At 40.1% G+C, this 18,956-nt stretch overlaps 1 protein-coding gene across 4 annotated transcripts in view; it reads left to right on the top strand.

Moving 5' to 3' along the window:
- Window positions 1-18,956, top strand: part of hnrnpul1 (heterogeneous nuclear ribonucleoprotein U-like 1) — a 65,485-nt gene that overhangs the window by 34,671 nt on the left and 11,858 nt on the right. For all 4 annotated transcript variants that reach the window (XM_061781366.1, XM_061781367.1, XM_061781364.1 and 1 more), the window contains 3 exons: window positions 176-288; window positions 361-624; window positions 18,573-18,695. In XM_061781366.1, the coding sequence (XP_061637350.1) occupies window positions 176-288; window positions 361-624; window positions 18,573-18,695 (500 nt within the window). The remainder of the gene's footprint in view (window positions 1-175; window positions 289-360; window positions 625-18,572; window positions 18,696-18,956) is intronic.

The following is an 18,956-nucleotide window of genomic DNA, read 5'->3' as shown; positions in this document are numbered from 1 at the left end:
TACAGTATTGCGCCACAAGACACATGACAAGGCTAAAAATAAACTAGCTTTTGGATTCATAAGCGACGCGGAGTTAAATGTCTTTTGTGGAGCCGATCGATGAATTATGACATGAAAGCCAATCAGCCGATCAGCATAAAATGCTAATTTTAACTGCCCTTAATTCTTGCTTTAGGAGAGGAGCCCTTTTCCTTCGGATATGGAGGAACTGGAAAGAAATCATCGGACTGTAAATTCGCCAACTATGGGGAGAAATTTGGGGAAAATGATGTCATCGGCTGTTACATAGTAAGTGAAGGTTTGACCCCCTTACCTCAGCAGCTTTATCCAAAAAGCTAACATCCACTGTGCTGTTGCCAGGACTTTGACCAAGGTGAAGAAGTTGAGATGGGATACTCCAAGAATGGTGTGGCGCTGGGTGTAGCGTTCAAGACCACCAAGGAGGCGTTGGCGGGCCGCGCGCTCTTTCCCCATGTGCTGGTGAAGAACTGCGCTGTGGAGTTCAACTTTGGACAGAAGGAGCCTTACTTCCCCCCACCTGACGGCTTTAGCTACATCCACAGCGTGGGCCTGGAGGACAAGGTCAGAGGCACCAAAGGACCCGCTAGCAAAGGCGAATGCGAGGTAAGACAGGATGAAAACGATATGTCGTCATTGGTGTCCTACGTCACTGGTATAGATAGACGAACAAAGGTACATAATTGTTTTAAGGGTCAATGACATGCATATTTTTGTGTCGAGAGTCCATTATTTGGAAAAAAAGTTCTTCATGACATCACTTTATTCTCTAAAACCTATTTATTTTTCCATATATTTTTCAGTAAATTCAAGTAATTATATCTATGTTTTGGCCTCTCAAACCCCTAAAATGTTTGGTGGTGCAACTGTCCGAGGTTGTGAGCAGACTGTGAAAACTGTTAATTTTATTTTGATAATGATCAATTCAGAATAAAACAATATTTTGTTTTATATATTGGATATATTATTTCTTTTGGATAATGTTTCATTTCTAATAGCAAGAGTTTTAAAACTTAAAATAACTGCAAAACATTTGTCCAGTGTCTAATATTTCATAAATATAAGGGTGGCGGAACCATAAACATTGGACCTGTAGTTTAGAGTGAAGAGACAATAGCTGAAAACAGGATGTTGCATCAATCAGGTTATTCCAAGTGAACCTTGGGACTGAACTAAAACGTTTGTAGATATTTGTCAAATACTAATAAAAATAACTACTTTCACCTCAGTTCTATACATTTATCATGTTTTCGTCATTGACTGCTTTCTCCTCCTTTGTCAGTTGCCGTTGTGTGGTGCTTCTGTTTTGTCAGAGTGATGTTTGTACACCGTTTGACTTATGGGTCGGATGTGTGCCCCGTGAGTGTCCATACTGCACTTGCGTCACATACATACAGTATCTGATTTATATCCACATATGAAAGAGGCCTAGATCCGATATGAAAAAATCTGAATTGTACCGTTCACATTGACATGAAAAAAATTAGATGCGTCACATTGGGCAAAAAAATCTAAACTGACCTGCACTGTGAACATAGCCTCAGTGTTACCAGCAGGACATCGAGAGCATGGGACGAATTCACGCGGGTGCCCACCACCCGCAAGTCGAGCTTGAGCGCTCCAATCCGCATACAGGCTACACTCAACGTCAGAAAACACTCCTGAAATCTGGGAGTTCGAGAAGAATAAAAAAACACCTAAATGCAAAAGGAAAGCCACTTAATATCCAAGTGGAACCAAAAGGCCCACATTTTGTGTGTCGTGGCTCCGTACGCAATGAAAAACAGTACTGCACTGAGTGGGTGCACAATGTATTGTTTACAATGGGAGGAGTCAGATGCAGTCAAATACAACAATACAGCTCACTAAAAGTTTATAGAGGATTAGTTATGAGTAGGGTTGGGCATCGTTTGAATTTGAGTGATTCCGGTTCCAAACGATTCTCTATTTCAATTCTTTTAGGGGGCTGGGTCAAAAAAGTTTGCATGGTTTAAATAAAGGGTGTCCAAATTATGAACATCCATTTTCTTAGCAGCCCGCAGCATAGACTAAAATGAACAATAGACTCGGGGTTCTTTATAACCAGTATCAATATCAAAACTACAGTGTGTACAGAAAGTATTCAGACGCCCTTAAATTTTTCACTCTTTGCTATATTGCAGCCATGTGCTAAAATCATTTGAGTTCATTTCTTTCCTCATTAATGTACACACAGCACCCCATATTGACAGAAAAGAAACGGAATTGTTGAAATTTTTGCAGATTTATTAAAAAAGAAAAACTGAAATCTCACACAACCATAAGTATTCAGACCCTTTGCTGTGACACTCATATATTTAACTCAGGTGCTGTCCATTTCTTCTGATCATCATTGAGATGGTTCTACACCTTCATGGAATCCAGCACTGTTTAAGTATACTGATTGGACTTGATGAGGAAAGCCACACACCTGTCTGTATAAGACCTTACAGCTCACAGTGCATGTCAGAGCAAATGAGAATACAGGGTAGAAGAGCCTTGCTGAGAGAGGTCAAGAAGAACCCAAAGATGACTGTGGCTGAGCTCCAGAGATCCAGTGGGAAGATGGGAGAAAGTTCTAGAAAGTCAGCCGTCACTGCAGCCCTCCACCAGTCGGGGCTTTATGGCAGAGTGGCTCGACCGAAGCCTCTCCTTAGTGCAAGACCCATGAAAGCCTGCATGGAGTTCGCTAAAAAAAACAACAACCTGAAGGACTCCAAGATGGTGAGAAATAAGATTCTCTGGTCTGATGAGACCGAGATAGAACGTCCATCCATCCATTTTCTGAGCCGCTTCGCCTCACTAGGGTCGCGGGCGTGCTGGAGCCTATCCCACCCTGAACTGGTTGCCAGCCAATCGCAGGGCATATACAAACAAAACAACCATTCGCACTCAAATTCACACCTACGGGCAATTTAGAGTTGTCAATTAACCTACCATGCATGTTTTTGGGATGTGGGAGGAAACCGGAATGCCCGGAGAAAACCGACGCAAGCATGGGGAGAACATGCAAACTCCACATAGGCGAGGCCGGGGATTGAAATCCGGTCCTCAGAACTGTGAGGCAGACGCGCTAACCAGTCGCCCACCGTGCCCAAGATAGAACTTTTTGGCCTTGATTGTAAGCTGTATGTGTGGAGAAAACCAGGCACTGCTCATCACCTGTCCAATCCAGTCCCAACAGTGAAGCATGGTGGGGGTGTTTTTCCAGCTGCAAGGAAAGATGAATGCGGCCAAGTACCTTCTCCAGATTGCTCCGGACCTCAGAGTCTGTATACTTATGGCTGATATTTCAGTTTTTCTTTTTTAATAAATCCGCAAAAATTGGAGTCAATATGGGGTGCTGTGTGTCCATTAATGAGGGAAAAAAATAACTTTCATGATTTTAGCAAATGGCTGCAATATAACAAAGAGTGAAAAATGAAATTTAAATTAAAAATGTATGGGAATCTGGATACTTTCCGTACCAACTGTATGAACTAAAAGGTGTGTAGAACTAGCCCAATTGACTTTTTATTTATTAATTGTTTCAGCTAAAAGTTAAATATAGCATTGTTAAAATCGGGATTTGGGACTGTTTTATCACGTCAAATGGTTTATATGTGCAAATTTTAACTTGACTTCCTGTTTTCAGCTTGTAGCCTTTTAATTTGAAGGGTACGCACCGGAACACAGCATTTTGGTACGAAAAGTAACTTCACACGGCACCGATGTTTTTTTTTTTAATGCATGGAACCAAATTATATTAATTATTGATTCAGTTCCTTACCCACCCAAGAGGCACAAGGTTAGTGTTTGTGATACTGTGAGACGTTTGTGAATTTTGTCCCAATTCATTGTAATGTAATGCTACGGTGAAGTTTTAGCTCAATTTTAAGCTTATTTTTCTGTCATCGGCTTGTACGTTGGTTTGAAGACTAAAATAAATGCTTAAACCCATCAATGCAAAAGAGTAAGCAACTGTTTACCTTGTTTGCTGTCTCAATGTTGGCATAGACGTATTTTATTATTTCACTCACCGAATTGACTGAGAGTTGACTTCTCTAACGCTCCGCACGGTGTAGGCTGAAGCTCGGAGCGCGTCAGACGCTACACATCGTGAAAACCTTATTTGCACAATATAATCTTATTCTTAAGTGTTGCACTGAGGCGATTGGTCATTAATTTTAACAAAAGTTAAGACACCTGTTTGCCGCCACCGTTGGGCACAAGCACGTCTTCGTGCGCGTTCTTCATTGGTTTTTGCCACTTCTTCGCGGCCGGAGGACTAGGGATCGAAATTGGGAACTGAAATTTTTACATTTGAACAATTCCGGGAGAACAGGAACGTTAGTCCCGGTTCCAGTCGGTTCTTGATGCCCAACCCTAGTTATGAGTAAAATTAAATGCGTATAAATATAAATAATTAATATAGTCGTGGAAAAAATATGAGACGCCTTGGTACTTTAGTTTCTTGTTCATTTTTAATTCCTTGTGCAACTAAAGGTACATTTGTTAGGGCAAATACACCGATGACAAGGAAAATAGCTCGAGTAATTTGAGAGCTGATATCTACCTCTAGCATTTTTCTATGGTTTTCCTGATTAAAAACCAAAATCATATTTAATAATACAATTAAGGTTATTTATTTTTCATATAAAATGCATTTAACGGTACCAGGCATTAAAATGAACAAGAAAAAAGATATATATTGTATATAGTTGTCCAACTTTATATACATATAAAAAACAATGCATGGTTCCGGCGCTGCAGCGTTAATTCGCCTCCGGTAATAGTCCTTTTGCGGCGTAATCCAACTCAGAAGGCCCTGACGACTTTATGAAGGTTTTGCCGAAAATGGAGTGGCATTACCAAGCGAAAATACACACAAATTCAACAAAAAGAGTGCCGAGTGTGCTGTGACAAGACTGCCATTACACCGGTTGGAGCAGCGTCACGTCATTGCACACTGGTTGGGAGTCCTATTTGACTGTGATCACATTCAATACATTCATGCAAATATTAAACCACCCCAACAAGACAATCTGCGACTAATAAAATACCAGTTAAACGCATTTGCTGGGGATAGAGACTGAGCCATGTCATACATTCCAGAAAAAAACCACCAAATAATTGATGCCCTCCCCTAGAAATGTTTATCTGTAAGTATACCACAAAATATGGTCCCGAAACACCTTACAACATGACCTAACAAATAAATGGCTTCCAGATTATTTGATTTTTGAAAAAATGCACCAGAAGTACGCATGCGGCGAATACTTTCTGTAACTTAGAACAACCCAGACTAAACTTGGCTCCTCGCTGACATACAAAGCTTGTTTCTCCGTTGAGAAGGATCGCTTCAAATACTTGACACTAACCACTACTACATTCCACTTTGCTTCGGCGCCATCTTGTGGCATGTTAGGCATTACAGAAAGCACATCTGTGACTAGGTGGTGTTTTAGCCAACATCTTGGGTCTGGTTCCACAGAAAAACGAATAGGTGAAATCCGCAAGTAACGAACCGCCAATATCTATATCCCTAATATAGAACCGCCAATATCTATATCCCTAAGTAAATAATAAAAAGTACATACATTTATATCAAAGAAAAAGTAAAAATAATAATTTACAATTATATTATTATATTCATAAAAAGTAGGGTTGATAAAACAATATTACATTATCAAAATGTATGTAAGTAAGCCTATAAGATGTTTTCCTCCTAAATCCAAGGTTTAAAAGTGAACTTAAGCTTCCCTATTTCCTTATATAGTGGCATTTTACTGTACTGTACTGTACTGTGTTTTTGGAGGGGAGGCCTTTATTTTAGGGTTTCCAGAGGCTTTTAAGTCTAAACTTTCAAAATCTAAATTTTTGTCTTAAATTAACTGAATGTTCTTCAGATCTTAATTTTCATGCTAATCTCCAGCATTAATATGAATTAACTAATTAATATTGTGTGTGTATATATATTATACTTTGTTTATGATTTACACATTCTTTAGTGTCAGCTACATTTCAAACTATCAATGATGATACTTTACAGTGGTACCTTGATTTAGCAGTGCTCCAACTTAAGTTTTTCGAGTTACAAGCTGTCGCTTGGATTAATTTTTAGTTTTTTTAGTTTGCGTTGCGAGCTTTAATATAAGCTACGAGCGAGCAGCTCCAGATATGCCTCTGCTTAAGAACATACATGCAAATCAGTCGCCTTTCAGCTCAATTTGGCGTTTTGAACTCTAAATAGGCCATTTACGTGAATAGTATTGCGTATAGATCTGCTGAGTATTTCCCGGGGGGGGGGAGGGGTGTCGCTGTCGTCATAGGCTTGTTACGTACCCCTTGAACGCTGGCAGCTAGATCCATTCCTCATATCCACCATCTACACACATGTAATTATTACTCCACGGCGGACTAATACGGGAGCACATTGGCCTGAGGTTCCGCCTGTCACAGGAGTTGACGAGACCGGAAAAAACACTTCCGCCTCTTCTGCTAAGAAGTAACGGTACTTTTACTCCGTTACAATGATCTAAATGTCGCTCGCTACTTTTATTTATCAATTACTGCTTATTTATCAACAAGTTCGTGCGCATGACGACGACTTCGACTTAAAAAAAAAAATCAGAAGTTACTCACTATTTACTCAGTACTTGAGTAATTATTTCACTGTGTACTTTTTACGCTTAAGTAATTCTTTGGACTACTTTTTACTTGAGTACAATGTTTGGCTACTCTACCCACCTCTGGAGCAGACATCCTCTATTGCTACTCTTACGTTTAAGCAACATTTTTACTCATCAAATCAGCCAGTGTCGTATTTGTTGTACTGTTCTTTTGTATTTTCGCATTGAGGTGCTGCGGGTCGTGTTCCTCGTTGTGGTCCGGAACCGCGAAGCACACGTAACATCGGCGGCAAGAGCTGATCCGCTAGTACAGCTTGTATTAATTAGGAAACGCGCCTACAATTATCTAAGTAGTTTACGGATGTTAATGTTAAATTTATTAAGCGACGTAGCGATGTTAGGAATTATGTCACAACACAGAATGAACTAACTTCACATTCAGAAATGGCCAATAAAAACGGAGAAATACTGTACTTAATATTTTCCTGGAGGATGCATTTGGGATTAGCCTTTTCAAGTTGGTAATAGTGAATAATGAAGTGAAACAGACAATGATTTTAGTCAATTCTTTTCCAGAATGAGAGTGGTTAAAGAGGAGGATGCTATTCGTGCGGCACAGCTTGAAGCAGGCATTAGGTGCAGGTGGAGCTGGGCCTGCCTCAAGTTGGAGGCCAAACAAAAAAAGCAAATAAATGAGGCAAATTTAATTTTAATCTTAAATTTGTACATCATCATGTACTTGAGTGGTGTAAATAAATGTTTTTCTGCGTAAACAAAATTTATTTTGCCTTATTGTACTCTTCAGAGTCTTCCAGATTGCTTAATTTATGTAAAATCAAAAAGATTCTCTGTGATGGCCCGGGGGATCTCCCCAGATACCCCCTAGGATGTTTTTTTGTTTGTTTTTGCTTTTTGGGTCACCTTTTCATGCCTTTGATGTTTGCATGTCTGATGTTTTTGCTTTTTGGGTCACCTTTTCATGCCTTTGATGTTTGCATGTCTGATGTTTTTACGAACCTTCATTTGTGCACTGATGCACACTCATGTTGGAACATGAAGGGGCCATCTCCTAACTGTTACCACAAAGTTGGAAATGTCCAAAATGTTAGCCCCTGAGCCCCAGTGAAAAGAACTGAAAGAAGGCTTTACCATAAGAGATTTTGGAGAGTCAAACAGTTTGGGGATTACCCCTTCTGGTTCCAACATGGCTGTGGACCAGTGCACAAAGCAAGGTCCATATAGACATATTCTGCATTTGAATAGTTTAAATAAAAATAAATTAGAAAACCATGAAAATTTATCTCAATAAATAAGTCCAAATTATACTTTTAAAGTGCAAAATAACAAAGTTCAATTAAGTTTTCTTTTTTTACTGTCAGTATATGGTGGGAACATAATTTGCTTTCTCCATGTGCGGCAATACACTTTTGAACTTCTTGATGAAACTAGTGTTTAATTTGATTGACAATTGCTGTTCCTGCTGTGCACGTCTAGGTCTTTGAGGGGCAGTGTGATACATGCAATGACATAGTTGCAGTTACAAAGAGAGTAGAAGTCACAATCAAATGTTGTCACTCGTTTTCCACATAGTTTGAAGACTATATGCCAGAGAATATTGTTATATAGCCTGTTTGTATGTGGTTATGCAGCGGTTGTGTAGCAATATTCATTTTGCTAGATATGTGCATCGAGTTCAATACTAATTTTCGTTAGCTCGTCAAATGGTGTTTTGCATTCATTGTGTGTTAGCTTTGAGCTAGCGATTTTTTTTTAAACAAAAACGAAGGCTGTGATGTATTTGAACCTTCAATAGGTGTAGTTCTCTTATGTGAGTTTAGTTTTACAGTGAACTTCAACTGGAGTGTCAAGCAAAGTTCCCTCTTATTCCTTGCTATAATGTTAGCACGTTAGCAAGCAGTTGTTGTGATCACGTGGGATCTGCATGCCGTCTAGACACTGCTGGGTAAAAGTGCAGGAGCGGAGCATGGAGTAGATTGCATGTATAAGAGTGGTAAAATCTGAGATTTTAAATCCAGTCCAATCCGATACTTTTTTAGCTGACATTGGAGCAATTTCCGATCTCAAAGATTGGCTAGGGACAACCCTACACACACACACACACACACACACAAAAGGATCAGTTATCGTTTTTTTAAAAGTCTCTAATCAGTGATTGGCCCCAAAAATTATGATCATGTAAAGCCTAAATAGTACAGTACTTAAGTTAAATTTCAATGTGGTAAATTGATTTTATATAAGAGTGAATTGAATAAAGAGCTTGGTCATGGAACAAATGAAACTCGTAAGTCAAGGTACCACTTTCTTGGTTAAAAGGTAACAACACTTAATGAGGTAATTTACTGCGAATCTCTGCGTATTTTTGTGCTCTTTGTTTAATGCCCTAAGATGCCGCCCAAAGGCCCTGGTCCTAAGGTTCCTGGCAAACAGCCTAAGCGCCAGAAGAGGGTTATGACACTCCAGGAGAAGGTAAACCTCCTGGACATGCTCAAAGAAGGAAAAAGTTTTGCCGCAGTATCCCGTCATTATGGCATTAACGAGAGTACCGTACGGTACATAAAGAAGAATGAAGCGCCGATAAGGAAGACTGTGGATGCTATGATTTGCGGTAATGCCAAGATGGTTATGATAGTGCGAAATAAGCACATCGTAAGGATGGAGTCTGCCTTGGCTGTGTGGATTATGGACTGCAGGAAGAACAACATAACTTTGGACAGCAATATCATCCGTGAGAAGGCAAAGAAACTGTACCAGCAGTTCTCGAAGGAAGGCCTCAGCCACCCCAACGAAGATGAAGAAGCAGGACCATTGGCACCGCCGCGTGGAGGTTTTCATGCAAGCCCGAGTTGGTTGTTCCGCTTTCAGCAGCGGTTCAAGCTAAGGAGCCTTTCTTTAGCAGCCTCTGCCGATACAGATGTGGCCAAGAAGTATCCCAAGACCTTCACTAAGTTAATTAAGGAAAATGGCTACTACCCAGAACAAGTGTTTAATATGGACGAGACGGTCTTGTTTTGGAAGAGACTCCCTTCACGAACATATCTCATGAAGGATGAAGCCAAAGCCCCAGGATTCAAGACGTACAAGGACAGACTGACCCTTATTATGTGTGGTAATGCTGCTGGCTTCATGCTCAAACCAGGCCTCATCTACAGGTCTGCAAATCCAAAGGCCCTCAAGAATAATATTAATAAGAATGTGCTGCCTGTCCATTGGATGCACAACCCCAAGGCCTGGATCAGCAAAGCCCTGACTTCAAACTGGTTCCTTCAGAGTTTCATCCCTCAAGTCAAGGAATACCTCAGTAATTTGTGCATGGAGTTCAAGGTATTGTTAATCATGGACAATGCTGGCGGCCACCCTGTGAATTTGTATTACGAGGGAGTCCGGATTGAGTTCTTCCCAGCCAACACATTCTCCCTCCTCCAGCCTATGGGTCAGGGCGTGATCTGTGCCTTCAAGGCTCTCTACACATGCAACACTCTCCATCACCTTGTGACAGCAATGGTTACAGACAAAGAATTTACACTGAAGGCCTGTTGGCGTAAATTCTCTATCGCCACGTGTCTTACCATCATTGGCCAGTCTCTGAAGGATATGAAAAAAGAAACAATTAATGCATGCTGGGAGAAATTGTGGCCAGAGTGTGTAAAGGATTACAAGGGCTTTGCTCCTGAAGAAGTACAGAACTTGGCCATTGATAACTCAGTGACATTAGCGAAACTGCTTGGTGGGGTAGGTTTCGGGGACATCACTAAATACGAAGTCATCACCCTCATCGATGGTCACTCTAATCCCTTTACGGACGAGGATTTAGCAGATTTGACCAAGTGGGTTAGCGAGGAGGAAGATGATTCATCAGATCCAGACCCTGAGGAGGAAGAGGGCCTGTCTTTGAAACATCTGTCCGAACTCATGAGGCTTTCAAGGGAACTGCAAGAGAAGGCTGAAGCTTGGGATCCTGATAGGAATCGCTCCATGAAATTCTCCAAGGCCGTCGACACTACCATGGAAACGTATAGAGGCCTTTCTTTCACCATGAAGCAGCAGAGACAGCAGCTGCCTATTATCATGTTCCTCGAGCCTGTCGAGAAAGCTCCATCAAATTATACAGCTCCTCTCGAATCATCAGAAGAGGAGGAGCAGCCACAGGAGATATAATTAATCGGGACTGCACAGCTAATTAATCATATCTTAATTTATCGAAGTTGCATAATTTTGAACTATCCCCACTGATACAGTTGTAGGAATGTGTGATTAATCAAAATTCAATTTGGATTTCTCTTTTGTAGGCTTTACACGATCAGGATTTTTGATCAGCAGTTTTAAAAAAATGATAACTGATCACCGATCCGATCACAAGATGGAGCAATGTCCATTTACATGACTTGTTCATTTATTGTATATACTTTTGTACTGTATACTGAGTACATATCTTCAAAATTATTCTCAAGCGTTTTAGACTTAAAAACATATTTAAAACAGACTTTAAAACATCAATGACCTATAGGGGGCATTCAAGGATTGGCCACTGACATAAATTTAGGTCAAATCAACATTACAACATGACAGAAATAATGGGTGCTAACTTACTGTAATGAAATTACTTTATTGCAATTCAATTACTTTAATAAATACTGTTAATGACATGCTTACTCTTAACTTTCTCACTGCCGGCGATATGGACAGGTGTAGTCCAGAGTTTGTCCGTTTGGCTTTTCCTTTTTTTCTTTCCCCGCGCTGCGTTGGTTGAACGCGGCATGCTCCTCCTTGTGTGCATTCTTCAGGTGCCCGATCAAATTTGTTGAGTTGAAGCATTTAGATGACGTTCCCCACGACGTACTTCCGTTGTGCACAGACTGCAAATAACTTGCGTGTTGTTTGTCTGAGACACCGTAAAATAGTCCCACACGACATGTTTTTTCACTGACAAGATTGGGGAAAAAAAACTTTATTGGCCGTCAGATAGTTACAGTACTACGCCACAAGACTAAAAATAAATTGGCTTTGGGATTCATACGTGACGGCGACGCGGAGTAAATGTCTTTTGCAGAGTCGATCGATGACGTCATTGATTGGATCGACGAATTATGACATGACAGCCGATTGGCCGATCAACATAAAATGCTAATTAGCGGCCGATACCAATCAAACCGATCAGATCGGTGTAAAGTCTACTATTTTTGTTTCTCATAAAAACGTTGACAAAAAGAATTGTGCCGTGCGGCGGGTTGTGTGTGCAGGTTCCTGCCTTGTTAAAAACACACTGAACGCACCCCACCCTATGTTGTTTGCAGCGAGCGTGTGACACGTTATTCTCCTACCCTTGCCCCCCCCCCCCCGATAAAGCAGATTGTCTGTTGCATAGAAGCACTTTTTAAATTTTTTTTTTTTAGGCCGTATGCACCGATATTGCTCTACAGTACAACATAGTTTTATAGTTGTTGTTTTTTGGTGGGGGGCCTAATACGCCCAGTGCAGTACAAAGTTGTTGTAAATAAATATTTTTAAAAATCCTTGAAAATGTTTGAAAGCTTCACTTTTTATCCAAACTTACTACACACAAACATTGACATGTTTTTAACCATGACTGTATTTATTTTTTATAATGTATTATTCTAATATACTATTTTACTTGTTACTAATTATTTTCTGGTTGTTCTTTTGGGTTATATTTAAAGTTGAGTTTTGGTAGTTGAATAAATGCAAAGTTTTGAAATCAATGAATAATATTGTTTATTATTGTAATTACACTATCAATCAAAATAACCATTATTTCTTTCATATATATATAACATTTACGACTCCTATTTTTTTTATTTGGTAAATTGTCCTCATTCACTCCTTGTGGTCCAGTGAAGTGTTTTCACTAAGCACTGAGAAAACCGTAAAGCAATTGTTAAAAACAACCATCAACTAACTTTAGTTTTTATGTGCATTCTGCCATGTACAATTTTCTGATGTTGATTTACGGATAATCTTGATACTTTTAAAGCCTGCTGTACCCCGAGTGACGCTGCCGAACCCGACTGAACTGTCGTGTTGTGCGGGGTTTGACAACTAGTTTCCATAAGTGGCTGACCCATCAGCCACTAGTTTAGCTGCAGTTAAAAATTTGACTGGCCAGTGAGCGGTGTCGCAGCATTGCAGTTGTACTGGCCAATCAAAAATGTCATGTTATCACGTGAGCTTTCACTACCAAAATACATTTTTCTTTTTTTCTCTTTTTTATCTCCAAAACCATCACTTTTCAGGGAGCCTAAAAACTGTTTGTTGGTCCAGTAGCATTGGATTGTCAAAAAGAGCAAGCTATTTTCAACACTTAACATCTGTCAATAATTTGTAACAATAGCACACGCGAACACACACACACGTGGAAACTAAACAATAGTATAGTATAGATTTCCAGCCGATTGTCCATTGAAGCATTTTTTTTATAGCCTAAATACAACCAGTACAAAATTTACTTTTGTCTTCTCTGACGTTGTCGCCATCTTCTTCTTTTGTTGTTTAAATAAGCGGATCCCAGAGGAAGAAAAATACTGCTGTAAAATGCTCGAAATACTCGAAACATTTGAGTACTCTTTGCAGCCCTATTACTATTACACACTATATTTTATATATGTAGTATTATTATATATATTACCAATTGTATATACAAACAAAATGGTTATATACACATACAAAGAGTAAAAATTTTTCTCCCTGATTTGAATCGATGAATATCTGGACATTGCTTCAGCTTTATTCCCAACCCGTTCCACAATTTAACCCCACATAGATACAAACCTTTCCTGGTTAAAATTACTAAATCAAAAGGTTTTAATATTCTGAATTGCAAAAATGTATGTGTGTGATCAAAATATCCAACCTTGTATATGGTTCTAACTGCACGTTTTTGTAATTTGAAGTGGATGTAGAGAACTTTTGATTGTTACCCGAAACCTCTTCACAATAGGTCAAGAATGGCAAGACCAGTGTACAATAAAGTATATACGGTGTAGCCCATTGTACTGTTATTGAAAGACCCACAGTGGTCACAGAAATAACTTGTATCTGGCAGCATAAGTAATAAATTAAAGAAGATGGAAAATAATTTGACCATGGGGGCATGTTCAAACAAGGTGTCCTAATTGGCATCACCTGTGTCTTCAAATTTGTAATCAGTCAGTCGGCCTATTTAAAGGGTGATGTGTAATCACTGTGCTGTTTGGTGACATGGTGTATACCACACTACTTGAACCAGAGGAAGTAAAGGAGAGAGTTGTCTCAGGAGATTAGAAAATTATAGACAAGCACGTTAAACGTAAAGGCTATAAGACCATCTCCAAGCAGCTTGAAGTTCCTGTGACTACAGTTGCACATATTCAGAAATTTGAGATCCACTGGACGAGAGCGAACGTCCCTGGAAATGGCCGCAGGAGGAAAATTGATGACAAATTGAAGAGACTGACAACAAATTAAAGGTGAACTCCAAGGTCAAGGTACATAAGTGTCAGGTCACACCATCCGTCTTTTGTTTGAGCCAAAGTGGACTTTATGGGAGATGACCAAGGAGGACACCACTGTTGAAAATAAAGCTTCTGTGAGAATGTTCTATGGACAGACGAGACAAACCTGCAACCTTTTGGCAAGGCACATCAGCTCTACTGTATTTTCACAGACGCAAAAATGAGGCAAACCACTATCTGTAAAGTAAAACATGACAGAGGCTCTGTTAAGTTCTGGGGCTGCGTTGCTGCCTCTGGTACAGGGTGTCTTGAATCAGTGCAGGATACAAAGAAATCTCAAGACGATCAAGTTGCGTAGTGGTCACTACAGTGGACAGCTACTAAAAATTAACTCTGTTTAATGCGTTGGTTTCTATGTTGGAACTGCATATCAGCCACGAGAGTGCTCTCTGCTGTCATAGTCCTTTGAGGTCAATTCAGCAGTCAGTCAGTGTAACTGCAAGTAAATTTCCTCAGAATCCAAGATGGCCGATAAACAGACACCCCTGCCGACCACTGCTGGCATATCCTGTCAATCCTTCTATACTGGAAGAGCCCAGTGGTTAAAAAAAGATTTATAGGAACATATAGGGAAGGCTATCTGTTTGGAATATGAAATTCTTATGTCCAATATGTAGAAAATGACGATTAACCATGTCTCCAATTAAGTGGACATCATACAAGTCATATAATTGCTTCACTGTTTCTTGTGCCTCTTTTGGTTATAAGTCAGTGTATAATTGTTATATATATGAGCTATTCATTTAAAATATACATTTTGTTTGTGCAGATTAGCTTTAGTTTGAATTACTATAATAATTATTTTCTTATTTTGTAGACTTCAAACGCAACAAAGAATAAAGCAGCCTACAGAATAGTCCAGGAAATTCCGTCCAGCTCCGGTGATGATGAGTGTAGTGACAACAGTGATGATGAGTGGCTGCCAGAGTACAACAGAGACATAGGAGCTGAGGATGATGGAGATAGAGACAGTCAGGATGCAGAAAGTGAGGATGATGAGGGGCAGGATGCAGAGGATGGTCAGCATGATAAGGGAGCAGTGAAAGATGGGCACAGGGCACCTGACCATACTCAAGCCCATAAAAATATCTCGAAAGTCCAAGACAATGACTTTGGAGACTTGCCTCCTTTTCTAGGAGAGTGGAAACTGAATGTGGAGGGACGATTTCTTCAGACAGCCGTTTTCAGCAGATCTCATTGATGATATAGTGCACACCACCAACTTGTATGCTCTCCAGAAAGGGAAAGAAAATCTGGCATTGACAGGAGGAGAAATGCAGATTATTTTTTTTAAGGGATCTGATCATGGGGTACATTCGGTATCCTAGGGCACAAATGTACTGGTTTAGTGAAGATGGCCTTCGTCTTGGAATAATTGCAAATGCCATGTCTGTAAACAGATATGAGCAAATCCTGAAATACCTGCACTTTGTGGATAACTTGACTTACCAGCCAGCGAACATGGATAGTCTCTTCAAAATAAGACCATTGCTAAGTGCACTTCAGGAGACATTCAAGGCAGCAGCAGACCCTGAAGAATTTCAGTCAATTAATGAGCAGATCATTCCTTTCAAAGGACCATCAAACAATACATACCAAAAAAGCCCAAACCCTGGGGACTGAAAGTGTGGGTGAGGGCAGGAACTACAGGCTATATGAATTTATTCGAAGTGTACCAAGGCTCTGCAAGTAGTGGTCGCATCAGTGGATTGGGAATGGCTGGAGATGTGGTGATGAGTCTTTGTGATGACATAAACCACAAAAATCACAAGGTGTTTTTTGATAACTACTTCTGCAGCATTCCACTCATCGAGGCCAATAAAGACCAAGGCATCTATGGCACAGGTACATGCAGAACAAACAGGCTGAAGGGAGCAAATCAGAAACTCAAGAGTGAAAAACAACTGTAAGAAATGGGCAGAGGAGCTTGCTGTGTTGTCAGCAATAATGCAGACATCACTGTCACACGTTGGGTCGACAGTTCAGTCATCCACATGGTCTCGTCCTGTGCTGGCCAGTCCCCTGAAGATGTTGCCAACAGATGGGTCAAGAAGGAAAAACGATGATGATGGTGCCTTCTCCCTTCTCCGTGGCCCTTTACAATCAACAAATGGGTGGGGTTGACCTTGCTGACCAATGTCTGGCAATGTACCCCCACAGACGTCGAAACAAGATGTGGTACATCAGTGTTTTTTCATTTTTGGGATGTGACCATTGTAAATGCCTGCCGCCTCGACCTGTTGTCTGATTTGGAAAAGATGAGACTCCTCTTCTTCAAAGCTTCTGTGGCTCGTGCACTGAATAGTGGCACCCTCCAGCAAAGCAAAAGAGGAAGACCCAGTAGGACCCCACAACCCGTGAAGCGGAGAGCAGTCACCAAAGTAGCCCGTGAGGTCAGGTTTGGCACAGGATATCATTGGCCCCAACTCACCAAGGTGAAAAATGCAAACAGATGCCATGATGCTGCATGCACACAGAAACCAAATACATCTGCATGCGATGGTGTGTGCCACTGTGCCCTGGATGCTTTTCGAACTTTCATACAGCCTCGGTGTGGTGAACATAGAAGTGTTCAAAGATGCAGAGAGTAAAATAGTACTTGTTTTCTTCCAACCTGCTAATATAAAGGCTTTGTATAAAGGCGGCATCATTATAGAACTGTGCAGTCTCACAATGTTTTTCCTGTTGGGGATGGTTTGACACATTTAGGTGTAAGATTCACGGTTATGAGTTGCATTGGTTTTCTTATTCAGGCCTAAACATTGCACCTATTAAGTGTTTAAATTTCCCAAAAATTGTTGAAATGTTTTTTTCAAAGCATAAAAAGAAACAAGGGTTTCTATATTTACAATAGAACGTTAATTCATTTTTACAGTAAGTTCACAATGTTTTATGTTGAGTGCTCTGGCGCATTTAGTCCACTGGATATGGGATATGTCTGTAACATTATGGAAAAATCATAAATTTTGGGAAAAAAAGTTGTAACATTTTTTTCCGTGTCATGAGGAGAATAAAAACACTAAAAAAAAAAAACTCGACCAAGGCTTTCATAATTCATGCATCGGAGGGCTAGAGAGAAATGTGCTGTCCAGTATCAGAAAGCTTGGTCTCGGTCGCAGGTCATGGGTCTTGCAATAGGATAATTATCCAAAACACAGAGCTAAAAACATCCAAGAATGGCTCAGGGCAAAACATTGGACTATACTGAAGTGACCTATGTACGCTCGAACATGCCTTCTGGAGAAAGCACCCTTCAAACCTGAGACAACTGGAGCAGTTTGCTCATGATGAGTGGGTCAAAATACCTGCTGAGAGGTGCAGAAGTCTCATAGAAAGTTACAAAAATTGTTTGATTGAAGGTAACATTTTTGTCCAGGTCTGTTTCATATTTTCTGTTATTATTATTATTACAACTCTGTTGAACCACTATTCAAAATAACGTTTGATTTTCACTGGTTAATTTTCATTCATTTATTTACTATTACTTTCGGCACGTTCAAGTTATTTCTGTGACCACTATGGGGTTTTCTGTTATTAACAGAGGGGCACCAACAATTTTGTCCTCGTGTGTCAGCGTTTTCATGGTTGGTTCCCCTCAAAAAATGAAAAAATAAAATGAAGAAAAAATTGGGAGGAAAAAAGAAAAATTGGGAATTTAAATATCGAGTACAGTGGAACCTCAATTTTACGGACTAATACGGCGGAGGGGTTGTCTGTCCAATCAGATTGTCCGTTAAATTGTATCACTTTTTTCGTGGCCTAAAAACACCAGTACAGTGCGAAATTCTTTAATTTTTTTCCATGGCCTAAAAAAACAGTACAGTACACAATTATGGGAAAATGTTATCCAAACTTACCTCACTATTGGCGAATCCCCCCCATAATGTTTTTTTTTTTTTTTTTTTTTTTGTGCACCTTTTTCATGCCTTTGGTGTTTGCATGTTTGAATGATTCAAATACTCATCAGTAAGATTTATTTTCAAAAGGAAATTCAGTGGGCCATGTCTTTACCATTTTTCATCTAATTATGAAAATGACCCATATACAGTCACATGTTGCAAAGATACCGTAATGTCCACTAACACCCCAGGCTAAACTGAACTCCTCCCTGACATACAAAGCTCATCTCTCACTTGATCTTTCAGTTCAACATACTTCCTGTACTACTCCTTTCCTAATGGCATCCTTTGGCATCATCTTGTAACACTGCAAATAGGCGATAGGGTCCATGAGGGGAAAAAAACATGGAAATAGCTGAATTCATGTCTTGTTAAATGAATAGTGAACTGTAACTATTCAGGGATTTACTTTATTCAAAAGGACAACGGCAACTGGTGATTAATTGGGGTGATGTGTCTGTTCCGGTGGTGGCTTCTATTTTCGGTCTGGTTGCTTTCAGATTCTGATGATGGTGGGCCTGCCCGCCTGTGGAAAGACCACCTGGGCTATCAAGCACGCAGAGACCAACCCTGAGAAGAAGTTCAACATCCTGGGCACCAATGCAATCATGGATAAGATGAAGGTAGATGGAATGCGCCAAGCCCAAAACAGCAACACGTTTGGATTCCTACATTAGGATGAAAAGTATGGAAAATTTAACATGAGTAAGGAAAAATATTTGTTTCCAAGACTGTTACCACGGTTCTATTTTACCAAACATAAAATGTCTGAAAAAAAGAGGGTCTTGAGTAATAAGTAAGTCATGAAGAGATCCTACAAGTCAAAATCAGTTGTCAAAGACTGTAAAGGGACAGTAGGGACCACGCTCTGCCGCGAATAGCGT

This window comes from Phyllopteryx taeniolatus, chromosome 8 (genome assembly GCF_024500385.1).
Source record: "Phyllopteryx taeniolatus isolate TA_2022b chromosome 8, UOR_Ptae_1.2, whole genome shotgun sequence".
Taxonomy (NCBI): domain Eukaryota; kingdom Metazoa; phylum Chordata; class Actinopteri; order Syngnathiformes; family Syngnathidae; genus Phyllopteryx; species Phyllopteryx taeniolatus.
Note: the sequence above shows the minus strand (reverse complement) of the source record. Positions and strands in the feature narration are given on the sequence as shown.